The following is an 18,070-nucleotide window of genomic DNA, read 5'->3' as shown; positions in this document are numbered from 1 at the left end:
CTTGCAGAATCCAACAGCCTGGTGCTGCATCCTAGCCAAGGCTGCTTCCCCCTCGGGCCTTCCAGTCCTGGCTGCCCAGGCCCCTGTAAGATGCAGTTCAAGGCTTGGGAAGGCAGGATGTGTGCCTCCTTCAACGGAGGCAATAGTCAGGTCACTCCAGAGTAAGGCTCTGACTGCAGGAGCTGGAGCCACTGGTTCTCTGCTGGTACCAGGTCAAACAAGCAGGAGGCATCCCCGGTGGCTGCCCAGAGGTAGAGGGTCACTGTGGAGGCTGGCATGTGTGGCTCAGGACTGATAGGGGAAGTCTATAGTGATTGTTTACCTCGTGCAGGCCTGGATACACAGGAACTGCACTTAGCTGGCTGCTTCTCCTAAGTGCCTATAGATATGGTGTGGCCAAATGCTTTTCTGGGCTTCAGATGCCCTTGCTTTGTATTTTTAAAGAAATTGTTTTAGTTGAGTATAGTTTGTTTTCTTTTGTTCTTCTGTCTCTAAACTCTTCAAGTATGGCTCTTAGCATAAAATAAGTTTGTGCCTGGTGTGACTTTTACTGAAATCAGCCAAATCTAATTCATAAAGACCTTGCCTTTTATCATATGCTAGCTGCTGCTGACTGCAGCGTTGTGAAACCAAGCCTGTGGCCTGTCATAAGTGTTATTAATAGTTGGGCTGTTACAGAGCATTCAGTGACCAGGCTATGATACACAGTCATCATTTATACCCCCACCTAAAAACAACTGTTTAGGTGTTCTACCTTCAATGATTATTGAAGAAGGCAACAAGTGAAAGAAAAGTGTAGGCAGTCTTATCTCATTTATTTTAAACATTGCAAACATAGGGAAAATCATAGTGGTTTTTTTTCTTTACCTAACCAGATTATTTCACTGTCTGTGTTTCACTGTGGGTGCTAGGTCTTTGCCCTTGGATTCATATTTGCAGTACTTCTTTTAACAGGAAAACAGATAGTATGAGATAAATGGTCTATAGAAATTCACATCTATTTATTCTGATGATGTGCTCATTGAGCAGTGGAACTGGACTTTTTTCCAGGGATTCTGGATTTAATTCCAAATGTGAAATACAACTTCCAGAGGCCCAGAGAAATTTTGGGGGGTTTTGCCTAATTCTGTACCTAAGAAAATGAGCTATCTCAGCATAAATTGGAGAAACCTACTTCTGTAAGACCAGAGATTCCAGCAATGTCTACCCCTGTGTCTTTTCTTCCAAAGTCTGGAGATATAGAAATGTCTGTTGCTTCAAGAGCTGAGCTATAGTACCTCTGGACCTGCAAGGCTGGCAGGCCACTTCTGCAGCACTTTAAGGACTGCATCACAGCTTTTGGCTTGAATTGTCATCTTTATCTCACCTGAAAATGTCTGTCTGTGCAGCTCAAATCTGAGAGTAGTATAAGGAGAAGAGCAGAGAAATGGAAATGCTGAGGTTCTCATTCAAGTTGTCAGCTTTCTTGTGTGATTTTTTCCTGCAAGTCAGTTAAATACCCTTTCTGTTTCTTTACTTCTTAGGACTGTTGAAAATGCATCTGAATTTTTGCATCTAGTCAACAAAGGCCTACAGCTGAGAGTCACGCACCCAACACTGGTCCATGCTCATTCCTCTCGCTCTCATCTGGTAGTGACATTGACCATAACCACAGTTGTCCCTGGAGATAACTTTGGTAAGCAGGATGTTACAAAGATACATCTGGAGCCAGTTGTTTTTAGAAAAACAGTTTGTGGACTGGGAGGTTCATATTGCTTTTTCTTCCTTTTTCCAATGTTTGATACACGCCTTCAGTTCTTTTCCATTTTTCTAACTTCAACATTCCTTCTTAAATAACAGACCATTTTCATGTTTCTAGCACCTTTCTTTGCATGCCTTGACTGCCAGAGTTGTTGAAGTTTTATTGCATGAGGTAACTAATGAATAAGTATCATCAGAAAGTCATAAGGTATAAGATAGTAAGTATCTTGATAAGGTACATACTCAAATAAAGTAGTTAAATCACTTAGAATGAATAATTACATGTCATAGAAAGTTTGTGGTCAAGCTAACCATAAATTTTAGGGATCATCATATGCTTTTGGTTGAGAAAGAATTAAATTTATTTACTCTCTGCCTTGCAAAAATGCCCTTTAAATTCAGAATCTTTTGAACTGTTAATAATAAGCCACTGCACGAAAAGACAAAATACTTGTCCTATTTACTATTGGTAACATTCATATTTCTGCTTTCCACTACCACACCAAGACTTACCAGTTTATTGGTTGAGGAACAACTTTCTTTTGGAGCTCTTGAGGTAACTTTGTTTTCTTTTGCTCATGTTATAATTAGGCTCTCTGCTTTCAGTACTGTGGTCCATCTCCTACATATTCTGCAACAACAATTTGATTTTAGAAAGTGGGAAACATTTTTTCCCTTAGACTGCTATCAGAAATTAAACCAACAAAAAAGCAGAACAGACAGTGCCCTCTCTTACCTGTGGGCCTTGCCAAAAGACACAGTTAATTTCTAAGCTGCAGCTCCAGCATTCCCAATGTTAACTCTAGTCAGCTCCAGATTCTTGTCAGTTCGACTGATGGTACTTTTTGAAACTCAGTGCTTGCACCATTAGCACAGCAGCCATCTTGTCTGCTGCAGAATTCCCTTTGCCACTTCTAATTGCAGCCACCCCACTGTGCCATGTTGCCTGGCAGCACAGCTCTGCAGAAATGGCTGATTGGTGAATGCAGACTATGGCTTTTGATTCACAGCACGTGGGTGAAGATGTGCACTGTAAGGAAGCAGACAGAGCAGCACTGAACCTGGGACCTCACTGCAGCAGTGTGGCTTGTTTAAAAGGAAAGGATCCTGATTTAAAAGCCAGATGCCATTGTCAAATATCTCAATGTCAGATACCTTAGTCACTAAAGAAAAAGTTGTAAAGTCTGTGATGAGTTCTGTGCCTAAAGCCAAGGTTGACAAGCCAGCACATTTTCAGGTTTGATTAAGGTATTTTAGCATTTTGATCCGTATTTGAGGAAAGCTGTTTCTTAATTTCATTGTCTAAAACTGAAGAGGAGTGAGAATACTTAGTTTGACACTGTATGGCCTGAAGCCATTTATTCTGTGTAAGCCAACACAGCTGCTCTGCCTACACTGTGAAGATCTGGCTCAGGGTTTAGCAGCAGCCTACTTGGAGAAGTACAGAGCTCTGTAAGGCAAGTCAGTCTGCTCCTTAGTCAAGTTTTGCAGTTGGAAACTTTCTACTATTCCAGCTAGAACTCTGCAAACACCCAAGGAGGTCTGTTGTCTCTATGACCTGTAGCAGAATATGTGCCTTTTATTTTTTTGTTCTTTCAGAGAGAGAAAGAAAGAAATAGATGAAAACCAAAACACTAAGAGAAAAAAACCAAACAAACAACTTTGGGAATTCCATTTTGTATACATTCCTGCTAAGCTAATGTGAAAGCAGCTTTCCCAGACAGTATTTGTCTTACTTCCCAGCAAACAGAGAAAGCCAGATGCTTCTGCTGAGGAATGATACTAGTAGGTAACCAACCTGAACAAGTGGGAATAACACTATTGAGGCTAATAGCTCGTCATGTGGAGATCTTGCAGTGGATAGGAGGGCTGAAGGAAGTCTAGGGGGAGCAGCAGCAAAAGATAAAATAGAAGAGGCAGGATAAGGATTTATTTTTTTTTTGCCACAGCACCAGCAGTTGTAATTTCAAATACACAGAATCTATTTTCAGAGCCTATTGCTCCCAAGCATCCGAAACTGCATTTTGGTTGCAATAAGTCTAAAACTTTTTTTAAAGCCTCTTTAAAGTCCTTACTGGACTCCCATTTCTTGTTTTCCACACAGATGTGTCAACAATGGGGATATTGGGTACAACACAATGTACACCGAAGCTTGTTACCAATTGGTACGATCAGTTTGATGAGTAAAACTTTAAGATAGAAAAAGTCATTCAGCCTGCCTGTGCCATGGATTCTGGCTTGTACATTGCTTCTGTTAGAATAGCCTGAAGCAACAGATACTGCACATCCCCCTATTGATACCCCATTTTTTCCCCATCTTAATTTTCAGTGTCAGTGAGAAGCTCTCTTTTGTTTTTTCCATTAACCAGGTACATTATGGGAAGATGAGCAAACCAGTCAGAGACTAAATAAAGAGGCTTCCTTCACTTTTCCACAAAAAATGAGAGACAATAAATCCACCTCTTCTTCCAGAGCCTCTTCACCAGTGCAGCTTGAAGCCACTGAGAAAATGAAGCAAGTCAAAACAAGACTGCAGCTGGTGGACCTGGCTGGGAGCGAGTGTGTTGGTAAGTGAACATGTCTGTTCGTGGGCATGGATCCTCATGGATCTAGATTGGAATAAATGCCTTAGTCCTTTATGGAGGGATGCATGCTGCTCACACAGGGGTGGTTTGAACCCACAAACACATAAACAAAATTTTGAGGGCTGATTGATCCAGTTTTACACTGGTACAGTTTAACTCAAAGTATGGCTGTATAAGCTTGAAATAAGCCCAGGACGGCTACCCCTATCATAGATACACTATTTGTTCAGACTGCTTTGATTAGGCCTAAGATTTCTATTCTGAAAATTAGCATGTCTTTGGTACCTAAATTTAAAGGGCATAAATTATTTAAATATTACAAATATCTGTAATAATTGATATCACCATGTGTGGATTTTTCCGCTTTATTGTGGAAAAAAGTCTTGGAGGAAATTAGTGTTGAAAAGATAATATTGTTTTCATTGTTTCTTCAAAGCATTTTCCTCCTGCCTCCTCTATGCACACAATAATTTCAAAAACTTGATTATTTCCTAAAGGACAAGCTTTCTTACCAAGAAAAACCATGCAGCCAAATGTATCATTCCAGAAATAATGTTTTCAAAAGTGAACCAGTATTATGAAAGAGTCTTTTACTTTACTGCCAAGAATTCTTGCTGTTGCTCACTGTTAAACTTTTGTTCTACAGAGAAACCTAAGATAATCCATTATTTTTTCATTTGCTCTAAATGCTGAAAACATGTAATTGAGCAACAGGGCGTGTGTTTGTTCTCTCAGTTAAATCAGGACAAACATTTCCTCCGTTTGGGGCTCAGCAGGCCAGATCCTCCAGTGAAGCCAGAAGAGCTGTGCTCACATCAGTGTTAGATGAGTGAGTTAGTGGCAGACTGACCTCTGCCATCAGATGTGCTAGTGGACATATTGCTGAAAGTGAGGGCAGTGTTAACTCGTAACTGTTTTAAAATGTGGGCAAATCTAAGTGAGCAGCAGTACCCCAAGCTTCTCACACATGTCAGCACCCAGCCCTGTTGGCTCTACAGCTGGCCTGGGTAATTTGTAGCACTTACAATCCAATTTGTCCCTTTTTAGCAAACTGTGTTTCACTTTGAGAACTCAGCCAAATGCTTTATCAAAGTTCATCTTACCAAATGCAGATAATCAGTAGTTTAAGCATATAACCCCTCCCCTATTTGCAGTTTTCTTCTTTAGGGGGATAACTGTTATCCCAGGAGCCTACTTTTCCTTGATATACAAGCAGCCTAGGATGGCTGTATATATAATGACCCCAGTAAAATTACCTGGAGATTCATCCCATCTTGGATTGTTATCCACCCTTTGGCAGGGTCTTCCAAACTGTTTTGCTGTGTCTCTGACAACTGGAGACTCTATCACTCTAACTTCATCCTCTCCCACAGTCACAATTCTACAGCTCTCCCTGTCCAGACTCCTGGGGTTTTTGCTACTACTGTACTTTTCCACATTTCCTTCTTGAGCTCCCCTTTGCTGGAAAATGCTGGCCTAAGGGGAAAACAAGATCTCTAGCCACTCTCTGTACCTGTCTAGAGATAGGAGAGTAGGCAGTAGAGGAAGATGTTGGCCTCATCTGATCCCACTGTCATCAGCTCTGCCTGACGTGGATCATGTGCTCTGGGTAAGAAGTGACTGAGGATGTATCTGTACCTCATCCACTATCCTCAAGAAAGCTCAAATTTGAATAACATGATGCTAAATGCTATTAGCAAATTTCTTGTCCCCAAATGGCAATGGTAAGGACAGCAGGAATTAATTACTCTTAACTGCACCCTCATCCAGACTGATCAAAGAGTTGAGCTTGCAGCACCTCTTTGAATTGGTGCAACGTGTTGCATAGACCAAACCTTTATTGGGTTGTTCAGGGGCAGCATAGCTACGTACAACCATGCTGGGTGGGTGGTAGAAGGGCACCTTCTACCACTTCCTTTATCCATTTCCTTACAGCAAATCATGCCATAAAACACCACTCCACAGGCTTTGGTGAACCCAAACACTTCACACTTGTGGCTGCTGTACAGTTTTCATGCTGCAGCTTGTGCCATCAGTGTCTTGTCTCTTATTTCCAAAGGGATACAGATGGGGCAGCTAAATAGTGTAAAAAATGGTGGAATAAACCAGGCTTCTCTTTAGGGCCGTTGTGGACTCATGTTTTCAAAAGCAGTGTTGTCTGATCTAAAGGTGTTCCTGCTTTCTTGGTTCCTTGTTCTTAATACATATAGAGTAAAAAATGCATTGTACACCTGCAGAGATCAACTTGAGATGCTTTGGACCATCTGTAGACATTGAATCTTCTCTAACCTCTCCTTCACATTACAGTTTTGAGGCAGATTTGCTTAGTGTTCCCAGTGCCTTTTTGTCCATTGTACCAGGTATGTCTGGAGTGACAGGGGCAGCACTGAGAGAGACCTCCTTCATCAACCGCAGCCTGTCTGCCCTGGCCGACGTTCTGGGAGCGATAGCAGAGCAGCGAGCTCACGTCCCGTACCGGAACAGCAAACTTACACACCTGCTGCAGGACTCCTTAGGTGAGGCGTTATTCTGACTCTTCAACAATATAGATTTCTTCTTCTGGTTTTTCCTCTCCTTTGCTGTGTAAAACTAGAAGATGATCTTATACTCCTTGCTTGAATGTGCCCTCTATTTCAAAGACTCTGGCTCAGGGCAGTGTGAGTACACACTGACAGTTCTGAACTCCCGAATCAGGCAAAACCGTGCCGTTTCCAAAGCTCAGTTGAAGAACAACATCTCAATAGGATCATGTAAAGGGTAAAAATTGCATTTCACCAGTGTTTCACGTCAGGTACAGTTTAACTTTTAAACTTCAATCATTGTTACTACAGGGTATAATCACCTGCTTGCACATTCCTTAACATTGTGCCCTGTAGCAGCAAGACAAAGGAAGAAGGCAGGTCATTGGCACTGTGCTACAATTTCCTTTTGTGTTGGGGTCACTTCCTCTTCTTTAGCTCCTCATCAATGCAGAAGCAGTTTTAAAGCAAGTGTTATGCCTGCAGTAATGTTAGATTTGTGTCCGTATGTGTAGTACATTAGTCCATTTTTCTTCAGCCAGAAAATATTAGGCTTTATACTTTTAATCTCCAGTTCAAGGCATTGACAGTGAATGAGATAACAGTCCTTCAGAGTTTCTGAAATACTATTACTTTGATTTTCACTTAGTACTGGAGTACCTACTGTGAGAAGGGAAAGCCAAAAAGAGAAGTGAGAGCTATGTTGTACAGGCACCCAGCCTGATTTTAACTAAGTCTGTTGTATGACTTTGGTGAAGTGTTGAAAATGGCCATTTCTGCCTTTGTTTAACCATTGTCTTTAAACTTCAAGTCTGTTTTGTTTAATTGTCACACAAGCCATTTTGCCATTACCCCAAATTTACAAATATTTGACAGAACTTAAGTCCAGAGCCATAACATACATGATGATTAAGTAATGAAGCTAATAGGGGAAAAAATCTACATTACCAATTGTGAAACATTTTGGGGCAAATATATTGTTAGATCTAGATTCCCCATGAAGGAGCTGTCTGTTTCAACAGCCCTTTTCAGAAGCAGTCTTCTGCTTCATGAAAGCAACAGTAACCTGTGCTCACTGTTGTGTATCAGTATGGTAATAATGTATAATTTACTGAAAATAATGAGGTAAATAAGTATGGTTTGTCTTTCCTCTGCTTTTAGGAGGTGATGCTAAACTGTTGGTGATGCTGTGCATCTCTCCTGGCCAAAAGTACTTAACAGAATCAATGCAGTCTCTGGGATTTGGAACTCGTGCTCGGCAAGTTCAGAGAGGACAAGTCAAGAAAAAAAATTTCTCAGTGCCGAGTAAAGGAAAATAAAACCTAAGACTCCTGTGGATTAAAGTATCATTAATGAGTTCCTCAGACTGAAATGTATATTGTTGTCCTTAAACCACTCTTTTAGATATCAACTGCCAGATAAAATAAACAATCTTCAACATGGCATTAGTAAGCAATAAACCTGCTAATGATGTTCTTGCTCCAAAGATAATAGCAAGTATTGACAACAGCTACCCACCATGGTGGAATGGTAGAGAAATAAACTGGGCTTTAAGACATAGCTTTGGTGATGTGTTTCTTTAATTCTGCTTGCCCAAAGTCAACAGGACCCTGATTTAGGGTGGTTTGCTTCTGAGAGGCCAAGTGCGCATTCTGTCTTCTCAGTAGAAGTCAGGAGTTTAAATATCATTCCAGTGCTTCATTCATTCATGCATTCCAGTGTATTAAAATGAGACACATCAGTTTTTGACTGCTCTGCTATCCAGCATGGATGGGCTCATTCCTAATGCACTAGCAACAGGTATGAGTGTAAAGGAGCCCATGAGCTGTACTGAATGGAGCTTTGTTCTCTGGTTTTACGTAGGAAATAATGGCATTACTGAGATGGAGAAAAATAAGTAGGCTATATCTGTTATCCCTCTGGAATGTGGCTTAGAAAGCAAATGAGGGATTACACAACTTTTTGAAAACACACAAGTTAAATATTTGGAATGAGTCCCAGCTCTGCTGAGTTCATTAAACCCACAGCTTTGCCTGTTTGGGGGGTGTTTTTGCTTCATGAATGCTGAGAGGCCCTGAACTACAGATCCTAATGGGACCCAACTTGTACAACTGTTGTAGTAACATGGCCTATTGTTTCACTTGCCTTTCTGAAGTTAAACACATCACAACATTGATGCTATGCCTTCAGATTAAAAGAGGATAACCACACAAATAAAACATCAAACACCAGCTTGTTATACGCTGTTTGTCACCTGCAAGAGGCTTTCACCCTTTTACACCAATGGCGAGACAACATCATGTGGGGTTTGTGAATGAAGGGACACTGGGAGAAGTTTCAAGAAGTTTAAGCAATGTTAGAGGTGAGAAGTAGATCCAAAGTGAACAACTGGAATCAAGCAACATCTGATGTGTTCTGTGCACTAAATTATTGCTCAGCAGAGGCCTCAAGAGCCACTTTTAATTTTTTTTCCACCAGGAATTACTCTGCCCCTAGACTGGGAGAGAGGTCATTGGTAGGTCACTCCAAGAAGGCTTAAATTGCAGTGGCCTGCCCCAAAAGCTGGAGTTTATAGTATTCCAAGTCACTTAACCTTCACAAGCACAAATATTTATCCAGAGATCATGTAGCATACTATTATTGGAATTTCACCCATGAATATATAACAGCTGCTGTGTTGCTTGCAGTGCTCTAGTGCCCAGAACATAAGTATTGAACCAGAAAGCTGTACTAACACTCGCTTTCCTAAATAATGTCATGAGGGTAAAAAAAGCCTTAACTTTACCTGATTCCAGCAGTAACAGAGGGGTAGAAAACAAATCTGGCCACAGGAGTGTAGGAAGCTAAGTGGTCAGTAAAACAATCTCAGGTGAAAGTGTCAGAGCGAGGAATGTCAGCCTGGTAAACAAAATACAGAAGCAGCTTCAAGCTCACCTTAGTCTCTGGACAGCTGGGTTACTAAAGCAGCCTGGATTACAGCTCAAAGAGAGGTTAAGTAACAAGGGCTGATTCCACCAGTAGTTAAAAGTAAGTCCAAGTATTTTAAGGATTTGACATTTTTAAGTGTTACAGAGAAGCAGAACTTGCCATGAGCTGTTCTTTCTTTTCTTTTTCTAAAAAACTGCCCTTCAAAACTTTGTATTTATTTATAATCTTTGTTGTAGGAGAAAAGCAGCAGTACTTATTATTGAAGCAGAGAAACAAGCCCCTCAAATATGAGCAAAAAGGTTAAGTTTCTACATCAACATTAACTCTGCCAAACTGAGAGTCTGCAGCATTCCCTACTCCTGTTTTCCTTGTCAGCATAGCATATCGCTCACTGTTTGACCTGCACTACAGAGTGTACAGGATATGCAGGGCAGCAGGGTTAACATTTTGTTCTAACAACTTTCAGGTTTGGAATTTCCTGGGTTACAGAGATGTGATTGCTCAATCCCAGTGTCAGAAAGGAAGAAGGGTAAAAGTTGTAAGGGTGAAATGGCTTTACTCACATGTCTAAGCTGAATTGCCTTCTGTCCCAAGAGTCACTCAGGCCTGCCAAAGGAGGATATTCAGACATATAACTTATGTCTTGGGGAGCAAGCATGTGCAAGGCCCTGTACTTCTTTGCTGTCATTTTTCAGTATTTAGCTATTTCATGCTTTGAAATTACATCTGTTTTAGAAAAGCAGATGTGACAGATACTCATAGAGCTGACCTCAAGATTTCCCTTGTTGACTACAGCCTATCCTGATAAACCAGTCCTCACTATCTTGGCACTGTCAAGCTGAAACACACATACCAACACTGGGAGAAAGAAAGAAAAGTGATGTTTGAACAAATTCTGAAATATTGAGATAGAAGGGCATAAGCACCAGGGAAAAGGTGGTTGTTCTTAAGAATGCCCATATAGTCTACATGCTAAAACAGCTTTGCTCTCTTCAAGGGCAGGGGCACAACCAAAGGGAGTAAAAACAACATAAACCAGGAGGAGATCCTTTCAGTGAAGTCTGTGAGTGCATAATGCAGCATTCAGCTGGTGTCTTGGGGCACTGAAGCTGGAGCACTCTCAACCCTGCTTCAGACAAGTCCCTGGGTCACTGTCTCAGAGTGCTGCTCAGTATAGAGGGGTGCTGTTTCCTATCCATGATCCACATGCCTTGGTGGCAGTCAACATGTTAACCTTCCACTGCTGGGCTCTCATTCTCCTCCCCTGGGCCCTGACTTTCTCTTGTTTAATTTCAGTCACTGCTCACCTATGTCACGCCTCACACTGTCCCCTGGCTGGCCCTGGGACATAGGAACACATCCACATCATGCTGCAAGGCACCACAAACCCCAGCCATGCATGGGACTGGCCTTCAGGAGCTCCTCTTGAATTTACGCAGCTCCCTGTAGAGGAGCTGAGCAGGTAATATCAGCGACAGTATCCAGAAACCTCCAGCCCTTCCTCAAAGAGCCTGCCCACTGCAGAAGTTACAGCAAACACAAGAGAATTTGCTCTCGTTAATACTTTTGGTACTTGGCATCCTGGTTTAGTGTCCAGGAGGCCAAGGAGCCAACAGTGTGAAGCCCAACCAGCACAGCACCTGCCTGGGAGGCTCAGGGTCCCACAGTCATGCAGATGTACCCCAGAGCACCTTATTTAAAAGTGGAAGCAGCTTCCACACTCCTAACCCATAGGCCAAGCATCCTCCCAGACAGCAGAAACTTTGGATTCAGTTCAAAGACAAATCTCCGAGCTCCTGTCTCTCCCACTACATGTGGATGCTCTGGCTTGAAGGCCATTTAGCAGATCTGGAGATGGAGCAAGGAAAATGGGACTCCACTAGAGCAATCTCCAAGGCCTAATAGCAGCAACTGCTTGCCTAAGGTAATATACAGAGATATGTGTACACGTAAACCTACACAAAGTTAGCAGAAATCTAGACTTACCTAGAATCACACAATGACCTTTAAAGTACAAGTCCAAAATTTGGCCCAAAAGCAGTTTGGTGCCCCCTTCTCTGTGGATTTCTCATTACAGACTGAATTTATCAGCTGAGGTTGGTGGTTGGCCTTGCAGCCAAAAAGGGATTAACAGGACAGATCTACTTTCAGCAATAACTCTGCCTGGCTAGTCTATCAATGGAGTCCAGGCAAAGGGTTTAGAGCACCAGCTCTCAGTTTGCCACAGCCAGGGAAACTGAGTGCTCAAGGACTTAATTTTGAAGAACACACAACTGCTGTGGAGGGTTTTCACTTATGTTTTTCAGCCTTGTACCCTGCCGTGCCTGCCCAGCTCTGCAGTGCTCACGTTCCTTTCAGCCTTTGCAAATCTGCCCCCAGCTCCCTTGCAGCAGCCAGCTTTCTGAACAGGGCAAGGCTGCATGAAATGAGGCAGAGCAGACCACATAGCATGGGACCAGGTCTCCACCAGCTCCCTCTGAAGATGTTTTACTTGGCACCTGCAAGACACATCTTTGTGCAGGGTAGTTCACCATATTTAGCTTTGAGTGCTAAACCCACACTGCAGTTCACAGCACTCTGCACCCCCTCCAGACAAGCCCTTAATCTTCCTCATCACACAGGAACACTCTTATCAGCAGAGTCCAAAAAAGCACTGTGATCCACCATTGCTTAATAGAGCTGCATATCATCATGGGGTTAAAACAAACCAGTAATCAAACCAGACAGGGCCTTTAGCCCACTCTTAAACAAAACCTTGACCTATGCTGACGTTTGAAAATTATATATTTAATTTTCATGTGTGGCTTCGTGTTTTGGCAGCAGCCACACCACAAAGAGAGCCTGCTTTTAGCCAGGCTAGAAAAACCATAATCAGCATTGGAAGGTTCACAAAAATTTGTTATTAAATTGCTGATTCCATTTTATGAAGCACTTTTCCAAACCCTTGCAAAATGTGAGGAACAGGCAGAATGAAGCGGTTACTGGAAAAGGCTCCTGGCTCTTGCTGAGAAGAAACAGTCGCAAGCTGATGGCTTGCAAGTCCCTTCCAGAAGCAGCAGCATCTGATCATGGAGGAGCACACAGGCCCAGAGTGCAGGGATGCCAAAGGTTCCACAGCCTTTCACAAAAGGACATTAACCACAGCCCCAGCCACATCAAAATGCCACATATCATATAATGGAGGGCACAGGGGGATCTAATTGAAGGACACAAGAGAGAGGAAACATTGCCTACAACTATTTTTACCCTCTTGTACACCCACTTTTATCAAATCAGGTTTTATCTTGCAATGCATCTTCCCCTTTTTATTTTGTTCATTTTTAAGAAATCTAAGATTAAATTTGAGCCTTCTTGAATTCATGCACATATCTCATGAGATTAGCACATCTTATCCACGGACTTTCAGGCCTAAAGTTGCACCTCTGCTCATTTCCCTGGGGAACCTCAGTTAAGTCAAATTATCACCCCCTTCTTCTCCCAGTTCCCCTTGTTTCATTTTTGCAAGTATCTCCTCCATCACGAATTCCCTCTTATTCTTTCTGTTACATGAAATTGCTTTCCTGCCTGGGATGAGTCAGTGCCCAGCAGTTCACTTAAAAGCAGCACCAGGAGTGCTTTTCCTTTTCATTTTCCTCTGGACTTTACTAATGACTTCTGTCCCTCTTCTACATAAAACAAGACAAAACAAATAAACCAAAGGCACCACCAACAAAAGAGCCCCACCCCACTACTATAAAAAGTTTTGGAAGCCACACCAGAAGCTTTGAAGATCCAAGAGACAGAAGATGATAGCTCCTCCCTCACTTCAGATGTCTGGGTTTTTTGAGCTTCCTCCACCTCCTTGTGAGCGTGCACACATACACAGAGACTTTGCCCACTACTGTCTCTGAGCTGTTGTTTTAAATTATACAAGCTTCAGGGAGAACATACATTTCAGAAATGGGAGCATTTTGAAGGGCAAAAAAACCTTTGCTGTCCCAGCTGCATGTCACGAGCTCAGCTCCTGTGGCATACAGACAAAAGGCAGAAGAACTGGTGAATAACAAAATTGTGAAAACGTGCAGTTGCATGGGGACATGGAGCAGAGGACAATAAGCAAGCTACCTGCACAGTCCCTGGAAGGATCCTGGTAAAGAAATCTTCCCAAGTTCCACAGCAAGGAAATGCAAACCCTGGGGAAGCTGAGCACACAGGTACTGCTCCTGATCCTTACATCACCAGGACTATTGGAATATAAATCCCAATATTACCAGGTAGATTGTGCCTGGGCCAGTCTGACCCTCGCTGCTGGGCCAAAGGCGGCAGCTGTGGTGTATCACCCCAGAGACACCTTTAGCTTGCTGGAGGTTGCAGCTGGGCAGCCGAACAAGTCCAGGCTTGTTAGGAACTCCGTTTACCTCAGGAAGAAGGCTTCAGGCTAATGGTGAGGAGGAAGGAGATGGATTCTGCTGGAGGGTTATATCCAGAGCTTTATTCCATGGTCACAGAAGTCTGAATCTTGGTTACAGCTCCAACAGAATCCCGAGCACATGGTCTGATTCACCTTTTAAGCTCAGGGACAGGGGGAAGGGAGGGACAGGTGAGCCACCAACCAGGTGGGAAGGGCAGGGTCTCAAGGGACGAGGGACACCTAGACAGGCCAATGACCCCCAGGCCTGAGGGGCATCCTTTGAAAGTGATGAACCACACCACGCCTTGCCGGAATGTTAAGCCTGATTGACAGAATTCACTCAGCAAGGGGTCGAGGGGGAAGGGTATTGCCACGCCTGGGAAAACACCCGGAAGTTTAAAACAAGATATTACAACACACCGCAACACAGGACTGCACCCAGTCTGGTTGTGGACCTTGTACAAGCTCAGTAGTAACTACAGGTATTTCCTCAAGCCATATTCAGGCCAACAGAGCAGCTGCTCTCTCCACTCATATTTCTCCATCCACCTCCTCCTGCTGGAGGTGAGTACTCCTGCAATGTCTCTCCTGAAGAGAGCCCTGCACTGCCATGGCATGGTGAGGTGGTCCCTCTGCAGAACATGCCTGCTGAGCCAGGGAAGGGGCAGTGCCACTGAGGATGCCTCTGCCTGTTTGCAGGCAAGTCTGATGCTGCACGAGGCAGGAACAACTGCCTTTGCCCAGGACATGGTTTTGGAGAGACCAGCCAAGCACAGAGGATCCCAACATCCCCAAATGCTCTGGGAGAGCCAGAGAAGGTTACACACTACGAGGCCAGGCAGGGACAGCACACAGGAGTCCTGCAGCCAGGTGTGCTCTGGGCCACACAGTGTTACAGGGTGGTGCGGTGATGGGAAGCTTGAAGGCAAGGCAACCTCACCACAGACACAAGAAAGTAAAAGTATCCAGCCTCAAAAAGGCCAGGGAGTTTTGGACACCATCTACTTCCCAAAAGGAGTGAAAGAGAAACATGGAAAATGCCACAGAGTCCTGAAGGAGCTCTGATAAAGTAATGGCAGGCACGAGATAGTGGAGATGCTGTGACACTGACTCATACAAATGTTGACTCTCTGAAGTCCTGAAAACAACCCTGGCAGATCAGATTTCATTGGCACTTAGCACCACGCAGCTGAGGTCCCATCCTCATTGCTGAGATTTTGCCAGATCCTGGCCAGAGCCTCAGCTTAGGCACCTGCTTTCGACAGAGCAGGTCTGAGAGCCCCCTAAAGAAGGGCCCCAGTGTCTCCCACCCACTCTCACCAAGCAGCACTGCCACCAGGTCAGTCCCTGCAGGTGTCCCACTGCTACATCCTGCTGTCCCCTTCACCCAGCTGCTCATGCTTATGTGGCCCACATCCAGACAGGGCTGCTCCCAGTTTGCTCAGCAATCACAGCACAAGTGCCCTGAGAGAGGACACTGTTGGACAATTGACATGTTTGAGGCCAAGGTCCTCTGCAGCCCAAAAGACCAGGACTGCAGAGCTGCTCTCACACGAGAATCCCAAGCTCCAGGAAACACAAGAGCCACATAAGGGCAGTCAGGAGTAAAACAGGTCCTGGCCTAATGATGCAATGAGCACAGAAGGCCTATCAAGGTTCTGCCAAGTTACTGCTGCCCTCACCCATGCCATTGCTGCCTGTAGTCCTTGCAAATTATTCCTTACACCACCACATCCCAGGGAAGAGTCAGCAGTTTCACCATTAGGAAACACCAGATAGGAGGAAGGTTGAAACATTTTGCAGGACACATCCCAGCAACTAATATGGCTCTTAGAGTGAACAACATTTGGAAAAGACTAGGAAGCAAACAAGCCCTACCCCATTACCCCAGCAAGTCTCTCCTTACTTCTCTCCTGGGCAGCTCATCCACAGGACCACAACTATGGAGCTTTCTGGTCACTTCTCCCAGAGTTTCTGCTGAGCCCTTCTCTCTTACTTGGCTGTCTGCCTCAGAAAGACAGCTGATTTCCTGTGCCTTGATGGTTTTCCTCTGGAGCAGCCTCCTCCCGGACCTGCCACCAGCTGCAGCAAGTTAAACGTCTGAGCCACTAGGAACACTCTGTGGTCCCTGCTGTCAGGTGTAGGAGAGTGGCTTAGAAATGCCAGAAACCACTTCATGCTGCTCCACACCTGGGATGTCACCTCTTCATTGTCCCTGCTGTCACCATGCCTTGTGGGGATCTCTGTTTTAACCATTCATCCTGAAATGGGAAGAAATTGTACTTGGAGCTTTGTAGGCACCTGCTTGGAGTTAGAGAGGCAGCTCAGAGCTAAAGATGGCCTCGATGAAGCAGGGCCAGAGTGCTGGCACTAGCAGTCTGAGGCAGCAGCTTTGAGGAGTCTCTAAAGTTTGTTAAACTTAAAGATACTGGGCTGTCCAAAAGCTCAGCTGTGTCCTTGGGAAAAAGAAGTCTGTAAGAGCTCCTATCTGCCTCTTTTTCCTGAAAACAAGTTAAAGTTGACGTTATGGCTGTGGAGCTCTCCCTAAGTTTGCCTAAGCTGCCTTAAGTTTTTTTAGTAGTAATGCTGAAAATTTTGGAGCTCAAATGGGTTTGTGCTGAAGCAGATTGGAAAGCAATGGTTTTTACTTGCTCTGTTATTTGCAGAGCATGTATTAAGCAAAGTCATACCCAGCTGCTCCCCCAGCAAACCCTGCTGCGGGATGTGGCTATAGCTGAATGCCAGCCAGGCTGGGCTGGGACAGGCTGGGGGCGCAGCTGCTCCAGGGGAGCTGTCCCCACTCCCAGTCTCAAGGCATTGTGTAAGTGTGGGCTTGGATCTGGATGTTCCAAAACATACCTGTACTCAAGGCTCTCTATTGCCCTTCTGGCATGGGCCCCTTAAGCACTCCTATTGCCAAATTTTCCCATCAGCCAGGTATGCTGCAAAACTTTCCTGGTTTTCCTTCTTACAAGCCTTATGCAGAAGTGTGATTCAGGGACCATGTGTGACATAGAAGGCAAAGAGATGGCTCAGCACACACACACCTCCATGCTGTCCCAGCTACAGCATCTCAGGGTGCAGCTCCTGGGCCCCTGGGACTTCTCATCTTATTAAACCCGTCTGCCTTTTTTAAACCAACTTGTCAGAGGGAGGGAAGGTTCTCAACTTGTATCAGCGTTTTACGGCTAAATTATGCCGTGCCAAGGGTGACCAGAGGCGAAAGGGCATCAGCTTTCTCCCCAGTGCAGTTCGGGTACACACCCCTCCTTGCAGGAGCTGGACCCCTGAAACCTGTAACCGCTTCACAGGCTTTTTGTGCGGCATTCAGTGAGGAATGGCCACCGCTGGCTTTGGGCTCTGCTCACTCAAGTACCGATCACCCTGGGCTGCACTGTCCCGGGGGAGACGGTCAGCCTGGACCGCGCAGAATGCTGGCAGAAGCTGCCCGAGGGGAATCGGCACCACTTGCCCGGAGCCCCCGGCCCGGCCCGGCCCTGAGGCCGCCGCGCTCCTTGGGCGCCCCCGCGCGGCCCGGCCCGGCCCTGCCTCACACTCCGGCCCTGCCTCACACCCCAGCCCTGCCTCACACTCCGGCCCTTCCTTACATCCCGGCCGTTCCTCACACCCCGGCCCTGCCTCACACCCCGGCCCGGCCCTGCCTCACACCCCGGCCCGGCCCTGCCTCACACTCCGGCCCTGCCTCACACCCCGGCCCTGCCTCACACTCCGGCCCTTCCTCACACCCCGGCCCGGTCCTGCCTCACACCCCGGCCCTGCCGCACACCCCGGCCCGGCCCTGCCTCACACCCCGGCCCTTCCTTACACCCCGGCCCGGCCCTGCCGCACACCCCAGCCCGGCGGCCGCCGCGCTGGCCCTTGATGCGCCATGGATGGCGTGCCGCTGC

General features: G+C 45.2%; 1 protein-coding gene across 8 annotated transcripts in view; it reads left to right on the top strand.

Annotated features, from left to right (window-relative positions):
• The window catches only part of KIF25 (kinesin family member 25), a 41,202-nt gene extending 32,798 nt beyond the window's left edge, over window positions 1-8,404 (top strand). For all 8 annotated transcript variants that reach the window (XM_064708608.1, XM_064708612.1, XM_064708611.1 and 5 more), the window contains 4 exons: window positions 1,524-1,675; window positions 4,110-4,307; window positions 6,686-6,841; window positions 8,006-8,404. In XM_064708608.1, the coding sequence (XP_064564678.1) occupies window positions 1,524-1,675; window positions 4,110-4,307; window positions 6,686-6,841; window positions 8,006-8,163 (664 nt within the window). In that variant the 3' untranslated portion in view covers window positions 8,164-8,404. The remainder of the gene's footprint in view (window positions 1-1,523; window positions 1,676-4,109; window positions 4,308-6,685; window positions 6,842-8,005) is intronic.
• The last annotated feature ends 9,666 nt before the right edge of the window (window positions 8,405-18,070 follow it).

This window comes from Zonotrichia leucophrys, chromosome 3, assembly GCF_028769735.1.
Source record: "Zonotrichia leucophrys gambelii isolate GWCS_2022_RI chromosome 3, RI_Zleu_2.0, whole genome shotgun sequence".
NCBI classification, from domain to species: domain Eukaryota; kingdom Metazoa; phylum Chordata; class Aves; order Passeriformes; family Passerellidae; genus Zonotrichia; species Zonotrichia leucophrys.
Note: the sequence above shows the minus strand (reverse complement) of the source record. Positions and strands in the feature narration are given on the sequence as shown.